Source organism: Pelodiscus sinensis, chromosome 16 (genome assembly GCF_052426305.1).
Source record: "Pelodiscus sinensis isolate ZL-2025 chromosome 16, ASM5242630v1, whole genome shotgun sequence".
Classification (NCBI taxonomy): domain Eukaryota; kingdom Metazoa; phylum Chordata; order Testudines; family Trionychidae; genus Pelodiscus; species Pelodiscus sinensis.
The window spans coordinates 13,892,128-13,912,141 of record NC_143067.1 but is presented as its reverse complement, the minus strand read 5'-3'; the positions used below and the strand labels follow the sequence as shown (position 1 = coordinate 13,912,141).

The 20,014-nt window shown below is 42.0% G+C and overlaps 2 protein-coding genes and 1 long non-coding RNA gene across 5 annotated transcripts in view; 2 read left to right on the top strand and 1 right to left on the bottom strand.

The window, feature by feature from the left end:
• Nucleotides 1-3,907, top strand: part of SEC24A (SEC24 homolog A, COPII component) — a 66,376-nt gene extending 62,469 nt beyond the window's left edge. For both annotated transcript variants that reach the window (XM_025181212.3, XM_075900399.2), the window contains exon 23: nt 713-3,907. In XM_025181212.3, coding sequence (XP_025036997.1) covers nt 713-827 — 115 coding nt within the window. In that variant the 3' untranslated portion in view covers nt 828-3,907. The remainder of the gene's footprint in view (nt 1-712) is intronic.
• LOC112544639 (uncharacterized) overlaps nt 1-8,962 on the bottom strand; it is an 18,817-nt gene extending 9,855 nt beyond the window's left edge. The window contains exon 1 of the long non-coding RNA XR_012896366.2: nt 8,853-8,962. This is a non-coding gene — a long non-coding RNA (uncharacterized LOC112544639). The remainder of the gene's footprint in view (nt 1-8,852) is intronic.
• CAMLG (calcium modulating ligand) lies at nt 8,962-20,014 on the top strand. 2 transcript variants are annotated; one of them, XM_075900401.2, is made up of 4 exons: nt 8,962-9,233; nt 12,668-13,125; nt 13,788-13,853; nt 16,015-17,395. In XM_075900401.2, exons 1-4 carry the CDS (start codon nt 9,047-9,049, stop codon nt 16,027-16,029), a joined length of 726 nt encoding a protein of 241 aa, XP_075756516.2. In that variant the 5' UTR covers nt 8,962-9,046; the 3' UTR covers nt 16,030-17,395. The 2 variants fall into 2 exon arrangements, with proteins under 2 accessions (XP_075756516.2, XP_075756515.2); XM_075900400.2 differs by lacking the exon at nt 16,015-17,395 and adding an exon at nt 18,835-20,014 and having other exon boundaries at nt 8,964-9,233.

Here is a 20,014-nt window from a genome sequence, read left to right as displayed (position 1 = left end):
GTTCGCCAGTTACCTGCCTGTAACTGGAGGTTATTCAAGATACGTAGTCTGTATTCCATTATCCACACCTTTTGCTTTGGACTACATCCCAAGAGGATAATAGGGAGACTGGGAGGCATAACTTATTTACACCCTCGGTAGGGAGCATGAGGGGATGCAACACTCACATGTTGATCATTGGACGCTGCTGAGAAACTGATTCGGCAGGCATGCCATGCCTGCCTACCCACCCACATGTGCAATACAGATAGGAACCACACATTTTGAAGAACCTCCTTATAGTTAAGTAACTATTTCCAGCACACATGACTCTTTGTATACCATCTGTACAGTCTTACAATGACATTATTGAACAGCAAGCATGGCACCAGCTCTCATTTAATACATGGCACTTTATAAGTGTTGCACTTGATGGGAGTTGACAGAGTAGACCCTCTGCCAATTAGGTCTTATATAACATTTTTTAATGTTATAAAAATAACCATGTCGTTTAACATCAGACATTTAGTGAATTAAATGTGAACATTATCCAGCAGTATTATGGTATGAATGACTGAGGCCTACAGTACAGGCTTTTCATTTACCCTTTACAAGCTGATGCATTTATTTTTAAATATTTCACAATACTAGTTCATCCTGTAACTTTAAAAATACACAACTATAGGTCAATGAATGTTTTATTTCACTCAGTCATTTTATTTCTATTTCTAAGGGATGAAAGTCCGCTGAAATCAAGTTTCCTACAGAACATGATAGAAGACAGAACAGAATCTGCCTTATCATACTATGAGTTCCTCCTGCATATACAGCAGCAAGTGAATAAATGAACCACTGAATTTTGTGGCTCTCTTGCTTAGCGAAAATTTCTGCAGTAAAGAACAATTGTGCTTGTAATATCTTTTGTTTAAGTTTGTGGCCTGGTGCAGTTGACAAGAAGATCTCACTGTGATTTCAACAAAAGTAAAGCAAATAAAGGACCACAACTGAAAATCATATGTGCAACTACATAATATTGTACTTTTAAAAAAATCAAAATATATTTGAAGAGGTTGGGTATCTTTAATTTGCTGCAAATTATGTTTTTACTGTAGGCAGTTGCAGCATGAAGTACATTTGCAATATTGAAGCAAAATAAATTTTGTAAAATGTAGTTCAAAATGTATATTTCTGTAACTCAGTTTTGCTTTTTTTGGGGGGGGAGGAGCTGCTAGATTTAAAACCTCAGTATGATTGAGTTGCAGGGAAATTGTATTGTCTTTGATACAGTATATCCACTGATGAAAGACTGAACACTTGTTTTAAGAGAGCTAACTTGTATGCCTAAAGTAGCAATGAAACAATTCATTGTGAAATGAACAAATATTTGAAAATAATTATGAAAATTTTAGGATGCAATGTTCTGGAAATGGTTATGTTGGATAGATCTAAAGGTAGCTTAAACTGACCTAGATGGATTGAGATAGATTGGTCATTGAGAGAAGTAATTAATTAAAAAAAACTTTTAAATATATCATTATTCTTGTACCTGAAAGGCAAATGTGGCATAGTAGACTGTGTAAATTGAAAATTATAATCAAGTGGTCTGGCAGCAAAAGTGAGCTTGACACTGAGCCTTGTTCTTGTAGTTAAAATTAGTTTGGTTTTGTCTTCATAGTTCATTAAATGGCAGTCAAGTGGGAGAACAGAAGGCAAAGCATAGAACCACCTTGATCCTTTAGATTTCTGTGCTCTTGTAAGTTAACTAAATGTTAGGTCCCATAAACTTAATTTTTTTTGTGAAAGGAGGCAGTGGTGGTGACATTTCAACCTTAATTTATCAATATATGTTTGAAACAGCACTGAATATTGTGTTTACTTCTAAACCTGAATCCAACCAGAAGTAATCTGGCTCTTAAAAAGCTCTCAGAAATAATTTTGATGGAAGCAGTTAACAAGCCTAATTCTAGGGCCGTGTGCATGCCAAATACATATAATAATTTAACTGACAGACTTGCGGGTACTACAGTGAAACTGGACATTGGTTTTACAGAAAGCTGATATTTTTAAATGTAAGATGTGCAAAGTATTTGAGAAGTAAAGTACATTGGAGAGCAATCTGTAGATGACAGGTTGTTTCTCCTTATGTTACTTGATTGTTGCTCCTTATATGCCTATGAAAGAGCTGTGGGGAGGGGAGGAGAAGTTTTGTACCTTACTTTGTTTTTATTTTATATTAAGGCTCATATACTTACTGCAGACTTGCTAAAATCTTGTTGGGGTTAAGTAACTTTTCTTTGGTGAGTAAAATGTTTATAATAAAGGCAGACAAGTAGGTATTGTGCCTAGGCTAGTAAACTTGTGAAAGGTTTGCAAAGTGGATTTAACGGGACCTGATAGGATCACAGTTTCTACAGCCATAGCCTGTTTCTCTGCTCCAGTTATAATAAACTAATGGGAGTTACCTCAGTGCAGGGGAGAAGCAGCTGTTTCTTCATAGAAACATAGTGAACAAGTTGAGCACAAGAAAACCACTATCATTGTGTGCTGATTTATTTCTCCCAAAGATGATTTAAACACCCTGCCTACTGTGTCTACATAACTAGTAGAAATGTATTTCACAAAAGCTTTTTTTAAGACTGTGCATTATCTTCTCTCAAAATGAAAATATAAAGTAAGTATGTAGGGGAAGTTCTGTTTTAAAATTCACTAAATGACTTTTCTGGTTTCATTTAAATCTTATTTTTTATTATTTCTTAAATGAGAATCAGTCCTTCCGACAACCACAATTTTATGAAGTGGTAATCCACTCCAGGCATGTGATGACAAAATGTACCCATTGAGATGTTGGAAATAATCCATATATCTCATAACACACACAAAAGCCTGTGGTTTTCCTTACTATCACCACGTGCTTTGTCATTATAGTCCATAAACTTAATTTTAAAATATAGCATCTGTTTCAGAGAAAGCTTCACTTTATGTAAATTAGGTTAACAGCTGTGAATGTCAGTCTACATGCCAATTCAATGACCAACAACATTTCAAGTTATGATCCCTAATTTTTTTTATGCAAAGCTTATGAACAGCAAGCAAATTAACCCCATTTGGAGTACAGTGCTTTTGGAATGTCTATAATGAATTGACTGACTATCCTGCACTATTGAAAGTCTAGTTTAATTCCATGCAGTCAGAGACAAACCTCTCCTGCTTCAGTTTGTATTATTTTTACATCATTGCAGAGTAACACCCTTGTGTAAATTGCCTTTGTCATACTTCTCACTGTTTACAGATGTCAAGAATACTGTTTTACAATAAAAACAGACAAGGGTGGCCCTGGTTGTTATCTTAGTGTGACAACTACCATAGTACACTTACAATATTTTTCTAGTTTCTGAGATTTAACTATTTGTCTGACACATTAATGTTACTTCAGTCAACATCAGTACCATCCATTTTAATTTGTATACGTCTTTATAATTTAATATATTTGAATCTCAGTCTAAATAGACTATTTTGCAATAACTAGAATAAGATTTACATTTCTTTTATTCAGAGCTAATGTCTTAACAATTTATAATCAAAGATGCAGAATGGCTGTTATATAAGGGACCATCAAATGTGATTTTAAGCTTCTGTTCACTATTATGGATGTAATCCTTATACATTTAATTTTGTAAAGTAGTGTATAATATTGTAATATTAAATCCTTGTTTTCTGAAACTCAGACACAGATCTTCAGCGTGAAGTTATAAATCTTGCCCCTTCTGAATCTGAGACAGGATTTACTTGTCCTCCTTTTTACAGTTTGTAATTTTCACTGTTTTATTCCTGTAAAAAGTCATTTGTAACACATGCAAATGCTTATTTTATCTGTGCTAATTTAAAAGATTTGGCTACTCAATAAAACTAATTGAAAGTGCTCACAAAAGTCCATTAGTCCTTTTAGTTACACAAGTGGGATTCCATATTTGACCAATTGCTGGGTGACATTTTTTCCAATGGTTGCATTAGTCACTTCAGTAACAATAATTACCTAGCTAAAGAAGAAAATACTAACTTGCTACAATTGTCAGTTTTGTAAATTATACAAAGATTGGGGCACTTCATATTTCAGGAGTAAAAACATGAAGTATTTGTTATGTAATCACTGGTAAAATTCCACTGTTAGTTTAAACAAGGAAAATTCAGAATTACTGGCTTTTGAACTAGGGATGTCAATGTGTAGTCCACTGTATGATTAACCAATAAGCCTAGGTTTATGGGTTAATCTTATCAACTATAAGCATTTCTCATCCCCTCCCACCTCCTGCTTTAAATGCCAGCTCCCCTCACAGGTCTGTTGTGCTGCCTGCCCCTCCCATCGTGCTTCTGCCTTATCAGAAGCAGCAGCACGGGGAGGGGGAGGGATCTGAGTTCCCCGCAGGCAGAGGCTGGTCTCTGTCTACAGGAAGCTCAGAGAGAGAGAGAGAGAGAGAGAGACACACACCCCTTGGACAGAGGCTGCTGCTGAAGCAGACTCTGTCACAGCAAGCCCCAGCACACCATGGACAGAGGCTGCTCCAGCTTCAGCCCTTGACTGTGGGGTTTGGAGCTCCCTGCAGACAGGGGAGGCAGAGCTGCCTCTGTCCACAGGGAGCTTGGATCTCTTGCAGACAGAAGCTACTGCTTCCCCATGTTGCTGCCTCTGTATCAAAGGCAGCAGCTAGTCTGCATAGGGAGCTGGTTTCTTAGTCCCCAGAGACTAGAAAAGTCAAGTAACCAGTAAGAATTCATGCATTTACTCAACTATTCAATTACCCAATAGCTAACATCCCTATTTTGAACCCCAAGTATTATGCCTTATTCTTTTAAAAAAAAAAAAAAAGAGTACAGACACAGCTGAGTCATCTCTGGGACCCTTGAGTAGCTCCATCTGTACTGTGTAGCATGAACTTCAGTATTGACAAATACATAGGAAGGGTTCTATTCAACTGTCATACACAACTGCATTCTTAATTACTTAAGTCAACAAATAGGAGGCATGGATAACTCAATTCACTGTGAATTGAGCAGCTGTTTTCACTATTTTAGAATGTTTAAAAAAAAAAGGTTAGAAAGTAACATTGAAAATAAGTGTTTATATAAATCAAGGGTATTCTTTCCTAGAATGCTGTATTCAAATGTGATCAGGCTATTGAGGAAAAATAGCACAAATAGAACATACACAGCTGTTGGGTGTAGAGAAGGTAATTGGGATGAAAGGCCTACATGAAAGGCAACAGATCTAAAAGTAATGAAAGGAAATAATTAAAACTGGCTGGTCTACTCCATAATCTAAATCAGGGCTACTCAACTTTGGAAGCCCGGGGGCCACATTGATACTACACATGCCAAGGGCCACAACTTAAGTGTGGTTACATATATATTTGTATGTATATGCAAATAGCTTCTTTCACACTGATGGACATGAATACAAAGCACTTCCCACAATGCCCCTGTGCTCCCAACACCACCTACACAACACCCAGACCCCATTTAAATCAGTTCTGCTGATATTATTAAAATGCAATATTTACCTGATTTCCACCCATATAACAGCACTTTTAATGAGCAATGACAGTCCTGGAATTAAACTACTAAAATGCATATCAACAGAAAACCATTATACTGACTACTTTTTGTTTTGCCTTCTACCTGCGGACCATGTGTTGAGCCCTGCCTACGTAAATCCAAACCATGCTGAGGGCCACGTGCCCCACCGGCCATGTGTTGAGTAGCCCTGATCTAAATCTTCGTTTGATGCATCTGGTACTGATCATTGTCTGAGAGAAGATACTGGACTAAGTGATTGATCTGATATGGAAATTTGTGTTCCAGAATGTAATCAGGACGTTTTATTTCCTATCTAGAGTCTTTAGCAGAATGACACTTAGTATAAGACTAGGACATTGGTTGAAGGAAAGATTCTCAGCTTGAATACTAACATGAATCTAAAACAGTATTTCACCTATGTATTTACTAGAAATGGGACTGCACTACTGAGGACCTGAAGAGCCCATGAGATTTTGAGAAGAGATGTAACTGGAATTCTTGTCAGCATTTTTCTCCTATCAGAGTTGTTTTCCAAGTATTCAGTCCTTTGAGATTGTCTGTACAGGCAGTCCCCGACTTACGCGGATCCGACTTATGTCGGATCCGCACTTACAAATGGGGCTTTCTCGCCCCGGAGCTCACAGGCAGCGGTCAGCCACCTCGACCTCCGGGGCGAGAAAAGCTGCTCCCGGTGCCCCTGGTCTGCTGGGGACCGTCTCCAGCAGACCAGGGGCACCGGGAGCAAAGCGGGTCCCGCGCCAGAGCAAAGCCTCAGAGGCGAGGCACCCCCCGCTGCCGCTTTGCTCCCTGTGTCCCTGGTCTGCTGGGGGGGGGCGCAGCTAGTGTGCCCCCCCAGCAGACCAGGCTTTTGTTGTGGACCCTGGGGCAGAGCAGCTGGGGCGCTGCCGGTTGGTCCCGCAGCGCCGCTCTGGGCACTACTGGACCAACCCGGCAGCACCCCAGCTGCTCTGCCCCAGGCGTCCTGATTCAGCCGCTGCTGATCAGTTTCAGCAGCGGCTGAATCAGGACTCCTGGGGCAGAGCAGCTGGGGTGCTGCTGGGTTGGTCCAGTAGCACCGAGGAGCGGTGCTACTGGAGCAACCCAGCAGCACCGCCCCAGACGTCCCCAAGTCAGCCGTTGCTGAAACTGACCAGCGCTGACTACAGGAAGCCCATGGCAGAGTTGCTCTGCCCTGGGCTTCCTGGAATCAGCTGCTGATCAGTTTCAGCAGCAGCTGACTTGGGGTTCTTAAGTTGAATCTGTATGTAAGTCAGAACTGGCGGTCAGTTTCAGCAGTGGCTGAATCTGGACGCCAGTTCCGACTTACATACAGATTCAACTTAAGAACAAACCTACAGTCCCTATCTTGTACGTAACCCGGGGACTGCCTGTATTAAGATCAACAGTGCAGTAATTATATGCAAACACATTCCCTTACATCATCATAGAATACTATAACTGGAAGGAACCTCAAGAGGTCATCAAGTCCAGTCCTCTGCCCTCATGGCATGCCCAAGCACCATCTAGTCCACATCATCCCTGATAGATGCCTATCTATCCTGCTGTTAGTGATGGAGATTCTACAACCTCCTTAGGCAATTTATTCCAAGCACCCTGACAGTTAGGAATTTTTTCCTAATGTCCAACCTAAACCTTTCCCTGCTACAATTCAAGCCCCATTGTTGCTTCTATCAGAAGCCAAGGAGAACATTTTTTCTCTCTCCTGCTATCATCTTTTTAATACTGACTGACACCTTTTACATTGGGATCCCTGGCTATACAATAGTTTATCAGACCAGATTAAAAAAAAATAAAGCTAATGTTAATGTATGATAATACAGAGGTTAAGAGTCCAAAGGCAGCACGTTAAGTTATTTTTGCCATCTCTCCTATAAACAGCACTATACTCCTTCCTATAAAGAACACGCAGGAAAACAAACTGTTATTTCTGAATGGGAAGGTACAATGGGGGAAGTACAGATTAAAATTCTCAATAGCCATTATGCAAAGAAAACCCAAAAATAGGAATAGTATTGAGCTAATTGAGGCATTTCAACCTGGCACATGGGCAGTAATTGGAGTTCTGTGGAAAGTGATTAAACTTGACCTAATGCTTCCCAGGTAAAATATTAGTATAGAGTTCCAGGAATGTTTCGTTTCTTCTGCAGTTCAGAAGTTGTAAAATGTAGAAATTACCACTGCATTCTAATGAATCTAGTCCAATATAGGAGAACATTACGTAGCTAAAATTGGCATTTTGCTACTTCCTACCTGTACTCTTACACACAGGTGCCTGTGCTAAAAACAGCTCTTTAAGGTTTGATGTTGATAATCTAGTCGGAGATGGTTTAACAGAAGAGTTATTAGAGCCACTTGTTTTTTTCCAGGCGCTTTCCAGCCCCGGCCAGTAATAATCCCATACCTTGAAGAACAAAGGCAAGCACACAGTGCCAGAATGGGGAAGAAACAAAAAACAGGACTATGTAGCACTTCAAAGTAGAATAGTGGTAGAAATGTAGCCGTGTTAGTCTGAGGAAGTGGGTCTGGCCCACGAAAGCTCATCATCTAATAAACCATCTTGTTAGTCTTTGAAGTGCTACATTGTCCTGCATTTTGCTTTAGCACTTCAAAGACCAACAAGATGGTTTATTAGATGATGAGCTTTCGTGGGCCAGACCCACTTCCTGAGATCAAAGAGTGGAAGAAAATTGTGACAGTTTTCTTCCACTCTTTGATCTCAGGAAGTGGGTCTGGCCCACGAAAGCTCATCAGGTAATAAACCATCTTGTTAGTCTTTGAAGTGCTACCTCCTCCTGTTTTTTGTTTCAGCTGCATTTCCATCAGAATGGGGAAGGACTGACTCTTGAGGGCTTCCCCCAGCACGTCGCACTTCCAGCAGCGAGTCACATGCTCGTGCAGCTGGAGCCTCGATCTGTGCAGGGATGTGTCGGATCCCTTCTGAGGTAACGCTGGTGTCCAGCAGAGCCCGCTGCCCTGGGGCTAACGCGGAGGGCTGGGGGCGAGGAGCTCCGCGAAGCGCCAACGGGCCGTAAAGGGCCAGTGAAACGAAGGCGCCTGACTCCGCTGGTGGGAGTGGGGCGTCCGCGTTGCCTGCCCCTCTGCTGCGCCGTCTCCTCAGGCAGCCAACGGGCGCCGCTTCCTTCACGGCACGCGGATTCTGGTCTCCCCTCACGGGCACCGCTTCAGCGCGACACCTCCCCACACGCTCCTTTGTGTCGTCATCCCGAGGCCGGAGCCGCCATCTTTACTCTGGGCCGCCGGTCCGAGTTGGAGAGGCTTACCGGCGCGAGGGCTTTCCGAGGTCCCTTGGCCGCTCCCCTTCCCCAAAATGGCGCTGCCTGCTTCAGCAGGGGGGCGGGGACGCTAGGCTGACCGCGGAGGTGACGCCTGCGCACTAAGCGTGGGGGGAGGTGGAGTGGCCTGTCAGGCCCCATTGTTTTGGGGGGTGGAGCCGCTCGTCGTGTTTCTGCTGAGGATGGAGCTGGAGGCGCTGGCCGCGGTAGACAGCGGCGGGGCCGGGTCAGCTCCCGGCCCTCACGGGGTCCCCGCGGGGCTCTCGGCGTCGCAACGCCGGGCCGAGCTCCGGCGGAGGAAGCTGCTGCTGAAGTCGGAGGAGCGGATCAACCGCATCATGGGCTTCCACCGGCCGGCCGGGCTGAAGGGTAGGCGGGGGGGCGGCGTGTGGCCTTGGGCTAGGGGCCGCTCAGGGAGCGGTCGCTCAGGAGACCCCCGAGCGCCGAGGGCAGCCGGACTGGGCCGGAGCCTGCTGAGAGACTCCTCCCATTAAAAAGGGAAAGGGGAGGTGGGGCTGGCTTAGGTTGGAGGGTGCGGGGAGCCCCTTAGCTTTGGGGGCGTAGGACACACCTCGCCTCCTCCTCCCCAGGCTTCAGTAGCAGCAGCCAGGCTCTCGTTATCTCCTTGCTCGGCAAGACGAGGGGCTCAGGGCATGGAAAGTGATGGCATCTTCCTCCTCTCTGGAGCAGGGAACAGACTCTTCCCCACCAAGATGTGTGGGGGCATGACTCTGCTATCGATGGTGGTGGGGTTTTGTGTGTGTGGTCCTCATTCCTCTTCTCCCCATGCTGCTACGTGATACCAGGTAACACACCCATAAGTACTGCAGAGATTGGAGGAGTCCACTTCCCTGTGCAGGAACACACCTCAGTGCAGCAAACCCCACGTGTGTGCGATTTCCCTCCGGTATCTGGAGTGGAGATCATTTCACTGACCTCGGAGTCGTCTGCCCTCTGTAAAATAGGTTAGGTGACTGATACACACCAGCTTGTTGCAGTATTGAGCTCTTTTTTTCTGTGTGTCTTATATTTGGAATCACACTGCACTTCTTTTCAGTGCCCTTGGGTGTGTTAGGGTTGATGTTGTTATCTATAAAGCATAATGGATCTAAATATGGCTCCGTTTAAACACAAAATAAGACATGTTCCCCCTCATTTTGCCTCCTAAATATAATTTACAATTTAAGGATCTATGCTGGAAATCCCTCTTGACACAGATTTGACTATGAGTTCAATTGAATTTTCTGCATTGGATGGGGTTGACAGGATTGTGCCCTGATGCGTTGATTATGGGGTTTCTTGGGCCCAAGAAAGAAAAGCTAATGCATCTCTGCTTCACCATTACACTATTAAACAGATTAAGTTTGGTTTGGGTGGTTATGTGAAACTATTATAGGCTTGGTTCCATTATAATAACGGACACCACAATTTTTAACATTGTATAAAAGATACAGAAAAACAAAACCAGTAAAAGAAGATGAAATGTACAGTTGTAAGTCCTTTCATTTTAACAATATTCTTGATTCCTTTTAGCTGTATAGTTTTTTTTTTATAAGGAGAAACTCCTGCTTGGATAGTTTTATAGTTGACTTCAATGGTTTCCTGTGCAAGTACAAAATGTATATCCATGGATTCAAATTCGAGAGCCATGTAGCTGCAGGACTGTACAGAGAATGTAACTGTGAAAGTGGCAGCATGTTGGGCCATTGCTTGCAGAAGCCACCACCCTGTGTAGACAGCTCCTCTGGCATGGCTGTATCACCCAGTAGGGCATGGCATCAGGTTCACTGGCAACTATCCCTGGTCACGCTAGCATTTGCAAGGGACTTACATGTTCCCAGGCAGGAGTCCCTTCCATGCAGCAGAATTTATACCAGTAACATTATAGTATGACTGTTACTCTTCTTACCTATCCTCCCACATGCTAATGTATTTATTTGAAGCGTAGTAATTTATCCAGGTAATGCTACAAACAAATATCTGAGCATGTGGGAGGATGGGTAAGAAGATTAAAAGTATGAAGAGAAAGGAGGAATGGTTATTACTACAGTGATCCCCTTCCAGTGCAGTGATGATGAGATAAGATATTAGGATGGTTTAATTCATACATAGAATTTGACTTTGTTTTTTTTTCTCATGTCAGGAATTATTATTCAGAAAAATGATGTAAATGATATTGGGTGCTTCTATTGGACCTTTCAATTCATTGTTTTTTTAAAAAAAGAATCATTAGCTTCTCTGGTTCTCAGTTTATGCGTCTACTAGCACATGACTGCTCGGGTTGTAAGTGAAATAATGGGGTAGTGGATTTGTTTGGAAAATAAAAGAAAATGTACATGCTTTGTTTAAATTATTGTATTTTTCAAGAAAAAGAAGGAAAAATAAGTTTGGATTAATAAAAGAAGGAAAGTGATTCAAACATTAGAGCTTGTTGGTAGACAATATTTGCAGGTTTTCTGACGTCTGTACCACCTGTCTCCTTTTTATTTTAGCAAGAGTGAGGACAGGGGTTAGGAGAGCTGGTGGGAGGAGGCTCAGGGCAGGGGGTAGGGGATGCTGGAGTGAGTGCAGAAGTGGAGGCATAGGGTTTGGTGTGAGTGGGACACAGGGCAGAGGATGCAGAAGTCAGGGAAGGTGGTGGGAGGTGCAGGACTCAAGGCAGGGAGCTCAGGCCAGGGGTCTGGGAGGCCAGGTGAGGGAAGCTTATCAGGGCTGCCCATGGTGGTGAGGATGGCACTGCTTCCATGGCACCTCCTCCCGGGGGGCCAGGGTGCGCTCTCTAGCCAGTGGCTACCCCTGGGGGGCCAGGGATGTGAGGGCCAGTCCCAGCCTCCAGTTTGTCCAGGGATGTTGCTCTGGGGCCCAGCCTAGCTTCCTCTGCCCTTCAGCTGGTCCTCAGGGGTCAGAGGTCAGCCTTGGCCTCCAATGCCCTCCCTGTCCTGCAGCAACCCTCCTGTTCTCCCCAAACTGCAGCTGGTCTGGGGCCAGGCCACAGGGGCCGGGGGGAAGCTCTTCTTTTGGTGAGGGAGGCTGACTAGGTCGCAGTCCATGTCATCTCCTCTAGACTGTCTTTGTGGGGGAGGGGAGAGACAGCTTCTGGGTGAGGGCCAGGCTGCACTGCCCAGCCCCAGGGATGAACCCATGAGAGTCGGTGTGGGGCAGCAGCTCATTCCCTGGGAGCGGGGCAGGAGCAGGGCTGCCAGGGGGGAGCTGGTACATGCCAGGAGCCAATTTAAAAGCCGGCTTCTGGCATGCACTGGCCCCTGAGGAGCCGGCTGCCGCCCCATGTTGTGGGCTCTACAGTATTAACAAATCTGTTAACTTGAGAGTAACTTTAGAAGCTCTGTAGTGTGTATATATATTTAAAGGTGCTGTCAAGTAACAAATTTTTGTCTTAATGCTGAAGTTGGCTTTGTTATGCTTTTTGTCCTGCCGGAGACATGGTGTAATAGTCTGCACATAGGAGCAAGACTCAGGAACTCCTGAGTTCTAATCTTAGCTCTCTAACACAGTTGTCTTCTGTGGCTTAGGGCAGGTCATTTAACCACTGCCTCAATTTCTCTGTTTGTTTGTAAAATGAGACTGCCGATAGTCACTCGTTTACTTCTCGTTTACTTCTTCCTTTAGAAAGACTGACTAATTACTATTTATAAATGCTGTGAAGAAAAACTTGAACATGTTGTCAATTGTAAGACTGGTTTCACAAAAGTGTTTTAATACATTAATCTGATGTCCAAAATCAGCTGAGAGGCTGATCTAAATATTCATGGGGAATAACATTCTCTTTTGTTTCTCCTCTTCAGATGATGAAAGTCACACAGAATCAAAACTTCAGCATGAGCAAGATAAACCAAACTCCCTCCCTATTCCTGCAGTTTCAAAGCGAATTGTACTTGGTGATTCTGTCTGTAATTTGTCAGGAACATCTGACCATGCAAGTGGCATTATAGAGCTTAAGGGAGATAAAAAGGACTTGTTCAGTAAAGCGTCTGAGCTTGGTAATGATGGTACTAGTGAGCTCCGGCATCGCAGCAGAGGGGATCTGGTATCAGAAGCTTCACAGAGAGCACCTCGACACAGATTAGATCAATACTTATCAAGATTTGATGAAGCTATGAAGCTAAGACACCAGCTGATGAATGAGAAGCCTAATCAAGAGAACGGAAATGCAGGGGAGGAATTTGATTCTTTTCGCATTTTTAGATTGGTGGGATGTGCACTTCTCGCCATTGGAGTTAGAGCTTTTGTATGCAAGTACTTGGTGAGTTAAGGAAAAGATTTTGCCTTGTTGCTGCAAATCCCACGTTCATGTCACCTCAAGAAAAGGACTAAATTCATATATTTAGGATCCTCCTCTATAGATGGTGACTAGATGAGTAGAGAACTTATTTTTCTGTTGGTCCACCTTATAAGGCCCTGAGTAGTACATCATTACCTTCTTGGAGTAGGTAATCATCTTAGTACCTTCAGTGTCTGGGTAATGCAGCCACCAGGTGGCAGCTGAGATCAGTGCAAACTATAACTTCATCCCCTCTAGACTAGAGACTAAGAACATTAGCACCAGACTGCTTCATGCATCTGCCTGTGTCTCCAGCTGGAATCTCATCTAAAAATATGTAGCTAGCACAAATTACCACCCTCTAAGCAATTGGGTTGACTTTAGACAGCAGTGATATTGTACCTGTGGCAACAATAATTGGTAAATCAGTCTTATTTCCTTTCAGGGTCAGGGCCTAAGAGAATTATGCAGATATTCCACCTTAATGGTTAAATGTATCTGTTTAGGCCACTAGTGTTCATAAACATAAATGATTTTTCAGTGCAGTGACTTAAATTTTATTACAAATAATTGGCATTTGCCTTGGAGGAATACGTTTATTCTTGTTTTATTTTGTCTAATTTTCATATTTTCAATCTTTACAGTCAATATTTGCTCCATTTCTTACTCTACAACTTGCATATATGGGACTGTCCAAATATTTTCCAAAGGTAAGATCAGTACTTAGAAAAGATTAAATTAAAAAGAATCTAAATTTAACTTTTGCAACAATAATTTAGAGTGGGCCCAAAATGCACTTTACAAACAAGTTTTAAGTGACTGATTGATGTATCAATGTGGCTTCTTTTCATTTTAAAGTAGTGAAATGAAAGACACCTATTGTTGTGGGTTAATGCATTAACCTTTAAGTTGTTAGGATCTTAATTCAAATCCTCTTAAAGCCTCAAGTGAAAATGAGTTCTATTTTCTTGCTCTTCTATCTAGCAAACATTGTCATAGCACAATTAAAAGCATCTGATCAGAACATAAAGTTAGTTCTTCCTTGCATAATGTAGCATTTACCTGACATCCATGCAGTACTTACCTGTAATTAGTGGTGTGTGGTTTCTTTGAGATCTTTGCACTCACGGAATTTTTCCCCCTCAAAGTGAACTGAACATTGGGCCTTCATTTTCAAAGTCTCTGAATTCATTTGCTTAATAATTGTTTAAATGTGGGGTCAAATTCAAGGTAGAAGACTTTGAAATGTGAGAATTTATTTACATGTGTAACTTCCTGCTCATCAATAGGAAACTGTATCCTTTGCTTTACATATCTACCCCAGTTAATTACAATGAAGTGTGGTAAAGGAAAGTCAACCAGTGGTTGAGCTGTAGTTTAAAATTATAATGTTCCATTTCAAAGGGGTGGTAAATTTAAATATAGACAGTGCGGTCAGACTTTTTTAGGTAAGTAATTGAAAACAGATAACTTTCAAGAAGTCATTCTAAACTGATGTGCAGAAAACACCAGACAATGGATTAGGAGGCTCCATCCTGGATTAGATTACCTGGACTAGCTCACTTATTAGGTTTTTCTAGCTCTACCCTCCATGATTCTAAATTCAGTTATTTAACTGTACTACTTTCAGATGTGACTTTTTGAATATGGAAATAATATTTTTGCTGATAACATTTACACTTCTTTGTATATGTTGCAGTGATGCTTTAAACTAGGGCTGTCAAGCTATTAAAAAATTTAATCGCGTACGCCTCCCCTTGAAAATGCTGCTGTGGCTGCACAGAGCCTGAGACCAGCTAAAGTCCCCAGCTGACCCTTGGCTCCATGCAGCGCTGCTCCTTTGCATCACTGCAACGCTTCAACAAAGGGGCAGTGCAACACAGAGCCCAGAATCAGCTGGAGTGCCAGCTGATCCCTGGCTCCACAGAGTTTCAAAGGGGCAGCACAACGCGGAGCTGGGGATCATCTGGACACTCCAACTGGTCCCCGGTAGGGAAGTTAAAGACTAGTCGACTAGTCGATTCCCCACCACCTTTGCTGCCACTATCAGATAGAGGAAAGTGCTCTCTAGTTGGAAAGTGCAGCTCTTCTGACACATTTTGAGAGGAGATGGCCAAACTGCTTTCCCTTCTTTTTAGTATATTACTAGGATACAGTTGTGTGATCTATTTGTTTTGTAAGCAATGACTAATATTTGCTAATGCAGGTTATTCTGCTATCAGTATCCATTTTTATTGCTTTATTAAAATGTTGGGATATCCTGAATATAAGACTGTGTTTTAAATGTTCATAAATGGCTTGATTTACCTGTGTTGTATTGTAGTAAGTTGCAACACTAAACTGTAATAGGTTACAACATTTTGAAATTTCCCACAACTTGTTGTTGTTGTTCCAAAAATGAATTTCAGTATAAAATGCCTAACAGACAGCTATTTTAGGACCTTAGACAAATAATTTAAGCCACAGCCTATAACACAATAAATAGCCATTTCATCCATCGCAAGAACAGTAGTCATAAAGCATTCCCACATGAGCTCCTACAAAAACCTTAACCTACTAGGCTCAGCCCTTTCCTAATTACCATTCTAAGAGATGGAATTTTCAAAGCCTCCTAATGGTCAATAAATTAAGACTATTTCAGTCCACTGACACAGGAATACATTTGAGATGTTGAAGGTCATCAGAGTCCTTGAGAGAGCACTGTAACAGTTTCATTTACAAAACTGAGTAAACACCAGTGTGATCACCTGTGGTTGATGCCAACTGAAGCTGTGTTGCATGGAGAGAGAGAGAGATGGTCTCTTAAACAGACAGGCACCTTCCCATTTGTGATTTGTATATGTTAAAACAAACATTTTGAATTTGACCTAGAAACCAGCTTGGTAGCTACTGTATGTTTGACCATGGAGGGAGAAGCTTCTTATCAAGTAAGCTACTGCATTTTATGCTAGTTGTTCTCAAATCCATTTAAGATGAGGCCCTAAATAGAACACACTGTCATAATCTAATTTAGAGATGATAAAGGCATTGATTACAGGAGTAAGGTTGCATCCAGAGATGGTTACAATCTCCTGACCAGAAAAAAATTGGGGGTGGGGGGAGCAGTTTTGGTCATCACTGTTAAGATTATCTAGAAGTAACTATTCATCTAAAAAGAAGACCACAGATTGCACACTTGACTGACAACCAGGGAGGAGGCAGTCTTTGTTATAGTCCCTGGCTTCTTGCCCTAGCTGGTGATTACCAGTGTTCCCTGTGAGCTGTGCATTCATGTGGCCACTCAGGAGAGATTCCAGTGCCACCCAGCTGATTAGTAGAGCACCTAGAACAAGGTTTCTTGTTTCTTTTGGTGGTGCACATTCACACATGCCTTGTTACACATACAATTTTATTCTGCACATGGATGGAAAATATTAGAGGGAATATTGGTCATTACCTCCGTTTTATACCATTTAACTTTAATTTTCTCTCCTCATGCCCCAGACACAGAAATATGCTTGATTATAATAGGTTGGATGAAATGAAAATACAAAGTGGGTATTATCAAGATAATTCACTCCATTTCCTTGCTAGCCATCCTTACAGCTCTCTGTCGGTAGTGGAATCCTGCAGGATCCCACAGGAGATCATTGTCAGGGCAAAAGAGCACCCTCCCCAAATTGCTTGCTAGGATTTCTGGTATAAAAACAAAAGAACCAAGCAGTAGTCTCAGCTGCCTTTTTCTAAAGTCCACACGTGGGGTCAGGCTTTAAACTATATAACTTTTGTGCATTAGAAAAAGATCAAGATCTCAGATTCCCAAAACTGTGTGACCAAATTGATCTTGAAGGCAGTCATAGCCCTGAAGAGCTTAGAGTTCAAAATCAGCATGACACACCACTCTCTTTCCTTGTCAGTCTTTGGGAGAGATAATGCCCAGGGTCTCTAGAAGGTTGTATCCTCCCTAGCAGTCAATAATTTGTGGTGTTTACTGTTCATGCTGAGTCTTGCTATCTGGACTTGATGCCACATGATTAGCATTGAAGTGATAGTTTGAGAACAGAAAACAAGAATGAATGGCTTGAAATGAAAGGATAGATGAAAGCCTTTCATACTTGGAGCAGATCTGTACTAGAATCTTTTGCTGATAATGTAATGTCAGTTAGGGATATAGTATCTTTGACATTTTTATAATGGCAAAAGTCCTAGTGTAGATACAGTTATGCCAGCAAAAAATGCTTTTGCCAGTACAGTCTATGGGTACGTCTAGACTACATGCCTCTGTCGCCAGAGGCATGTAGATTAGGCTACCCGACAGAGTAAAATGAAGCGGCGATTTAAATAATCGCCGCTTCATTTAAATTTACATGGCTGCCGCGTTGAGCCGACAAACAGCTGATCAGCTGTTTGTCGGCTCAGCGCGATAGTCTGGACGCTCCCCTGCCGACATCAAAGGGAGTTGTCGACAACCCAGGTATGCCCCCCCGCCCCTGTATAAGCTATATCTGTGCTGAGAAGGTTTGCTAGCATAGCTAAATTAACTCAGACTTAACCTATTTTCCATGGTGGTTTGAAAGAAAATTGGAGCCATCTCAGCATGACTCAGCTACAAGGACAAAAAGAAATGTCCAGAATCCTAGCACTATTGCACAATTACAGAGAATGGATACAAAACTTCACAAGAGGATAGCTAGAACAGGGCTACTCAACTTTGGAAGCCCCAGGCTATGTCTAGACTGCAGACTTCTTTCAGAAGAAGCTTTTCCAGAAGAGATCTTCTGAAAAAACTTCTTCTGAAAGAGAGCGTCCACACTGCGAAAGTGTCAGTGTGGACACTATCTGGCATTTCAGCTGTGATTACTATGGACAGAATGGCCACCAGAGCACCTGTGCTTTTCTCTTTCCTCTTCATTCGAAAGAACTCCCTCTTCCCTGTCTACACACGCCTTTTTCCGAAAGAGCTCTTTCGGAAAAAGGCTTCTTCCTTGTAGAAAGAGGTTTACCAAAATCAGAAAACCCCTCTGTTCTTTTGGTTGTTTTTTTTTCCGAAAGAACATGATTGCGGTGTGATCGTAAGTGTTTTTTTTCCTGAAAAACAGCCTTTTTTCAAAAAAACTCTGCAGAGTACCAGGGGCCACAATGATATTCACAGTACATTCCAAGGGCTGCAACTTAAGTGTGGATGCATATACATGCAAATATATATGCAAATAGCTTCTTTCACACAGATGGACATGAGTACAAAGTACTTCCCACAATGCCCTGGCGCTCCCAGCACCTCCTACACGACATACAGGCCCCTTTAATTCAGTTCTGCTGATATTAATAAAATACAGTATATACCTGATATGAAAGCACTTTTAATGAGCAATGACGGTCCAGGAATTTAACTACTAAAATGCATATCAACAGAAGACCATTATATTGATTACTTTTTTTATTTTGCCTCCTACCGATGGACAACATGTTGAGCCCTGTGTAAATCCAAACTGCACCATGGGCTGCAAACAAACAGGCTGCAGGCCACATGTGGCCCATGGGCTATGTGTTGAGCAACCCTGAGCTGGAATGTAAATTTTCTGTATTGACAATTTAAACAAACATACTACAAAAATCATGTATTGGCTTAAAATTAGGTGTACTGCATTAAGTAGAACTCAATTGTGCCAGATGAAATAATTTAGTAATCACTGTTTGTTTTTTGATGCTTAGGGTGAAAAGAAGATGAAAACAACGGTATTAACTGCTGCTCTTTTACTGTCAGGAATCCCTGCAGAAGTGATTAGTCGCTCCATGGATACCTATAGCAAAATGGGAGACATCTTCACAGATCTCTGTGTATATTTCTTTACTTTTATTTTCTGCCATGAACTGCTTGGTTTTTTTGGTTCTGAAGTTCTGTGATAGCTGTAGAACTCCATACAACAGAAAACTTTCTGTTATGTATTCCTATATCACTGCCTATGCCACACAAATTTATACCTTGTTAATTCTTACCTAATGAAATGCTTGAAAACAGTTAAATCCACTCATAAATGAATGGAAGAGCAGGGTCCCGGGTTTAGGGTTGTATTAGTACAGTTTATTCAATTTCTAATGTGGAGAATAGAGTCCAAGTGTTAGTGATTGATTTCTTTTGCTTATTTAGTTAAAAGATGCCCTTCTCACTGTACTCCTGGTGTCATTTTCTTGTTGACTCTCTGGTGTGAGAACACACCAGTACTGATGGGGACTCAAGTCCAATCACAATGTATAACTAGTTCTGTTATCTAAAGACTGCTCCATGTGTATCACATCTGTGGGTTTTTTAATCTCTACATGAAATGTACCCTTACATTCTGTTGTTCAAACTCTAAATGTTAAACAAAAATAGCTTTCTGCAGCAGAGTTTGGTGATGCACCACCTCACTGTCTTCCTCTGTCGAAGTCTTCATCCCTTCTGCATAACTTCTTATAGCCATGACTTATTTCAAGTTAGGAAACAGGAATGAGACAAATAAGCAAAAAAAATCCTGTTGTCTTACTAATATAATTCTTCTAGAAGTAATATAAATTGTTAGTTTCACAATGTTTCCCTGAGCATTTGGCAGCTCTTGAATCTATCTTGTTATCCTAACCCTAGTTTTACCCATGCTTTCATCTCAACCCTTGATTACAAGTTCACTTTATACAGTGAAAGCTGCACCCAAGAAGCCCATGCCTCAAACAGTGCTCCGAATGTATCATACATGTCTGTGCTCTTTTGGTGAATCATGAATTAACCCTGGGCTATGTATGTTTGTTTTCTGTTTTCTTACATAAACTTTGACTATGTATGTATTTTTCTGTATTTCTATCCTTTTGTTTATTCTTGAAGACATTTGCCTATAAACAGAATAACAGCATACCAGAA

Bases quoted from the DNA above. Each gene is read 5' to 3' on its own strand.
- CAMLG (XM_075900400.2), top strand. From the start codon at position 9,047: ATGGAGCTGGAGGCGCTGGCCGCGGTAGACAGCGGCGGGGCCGGGTCA. The intron at 13,126-13,787 runs GTGAGTTAAGGA...CAATCTTTACAG, and splicing joins CTTTTGTATGCAAGTACTTG to TCAATATTTGCTCCATTTCT. The intron at 13,854-18,834 runs GTAAGATCAGTA...TTTGATGCTTAG, and splicing joins TGTCCAAATATTTTCCAAAG to GGTGAAAAGAAGATGAAAAC.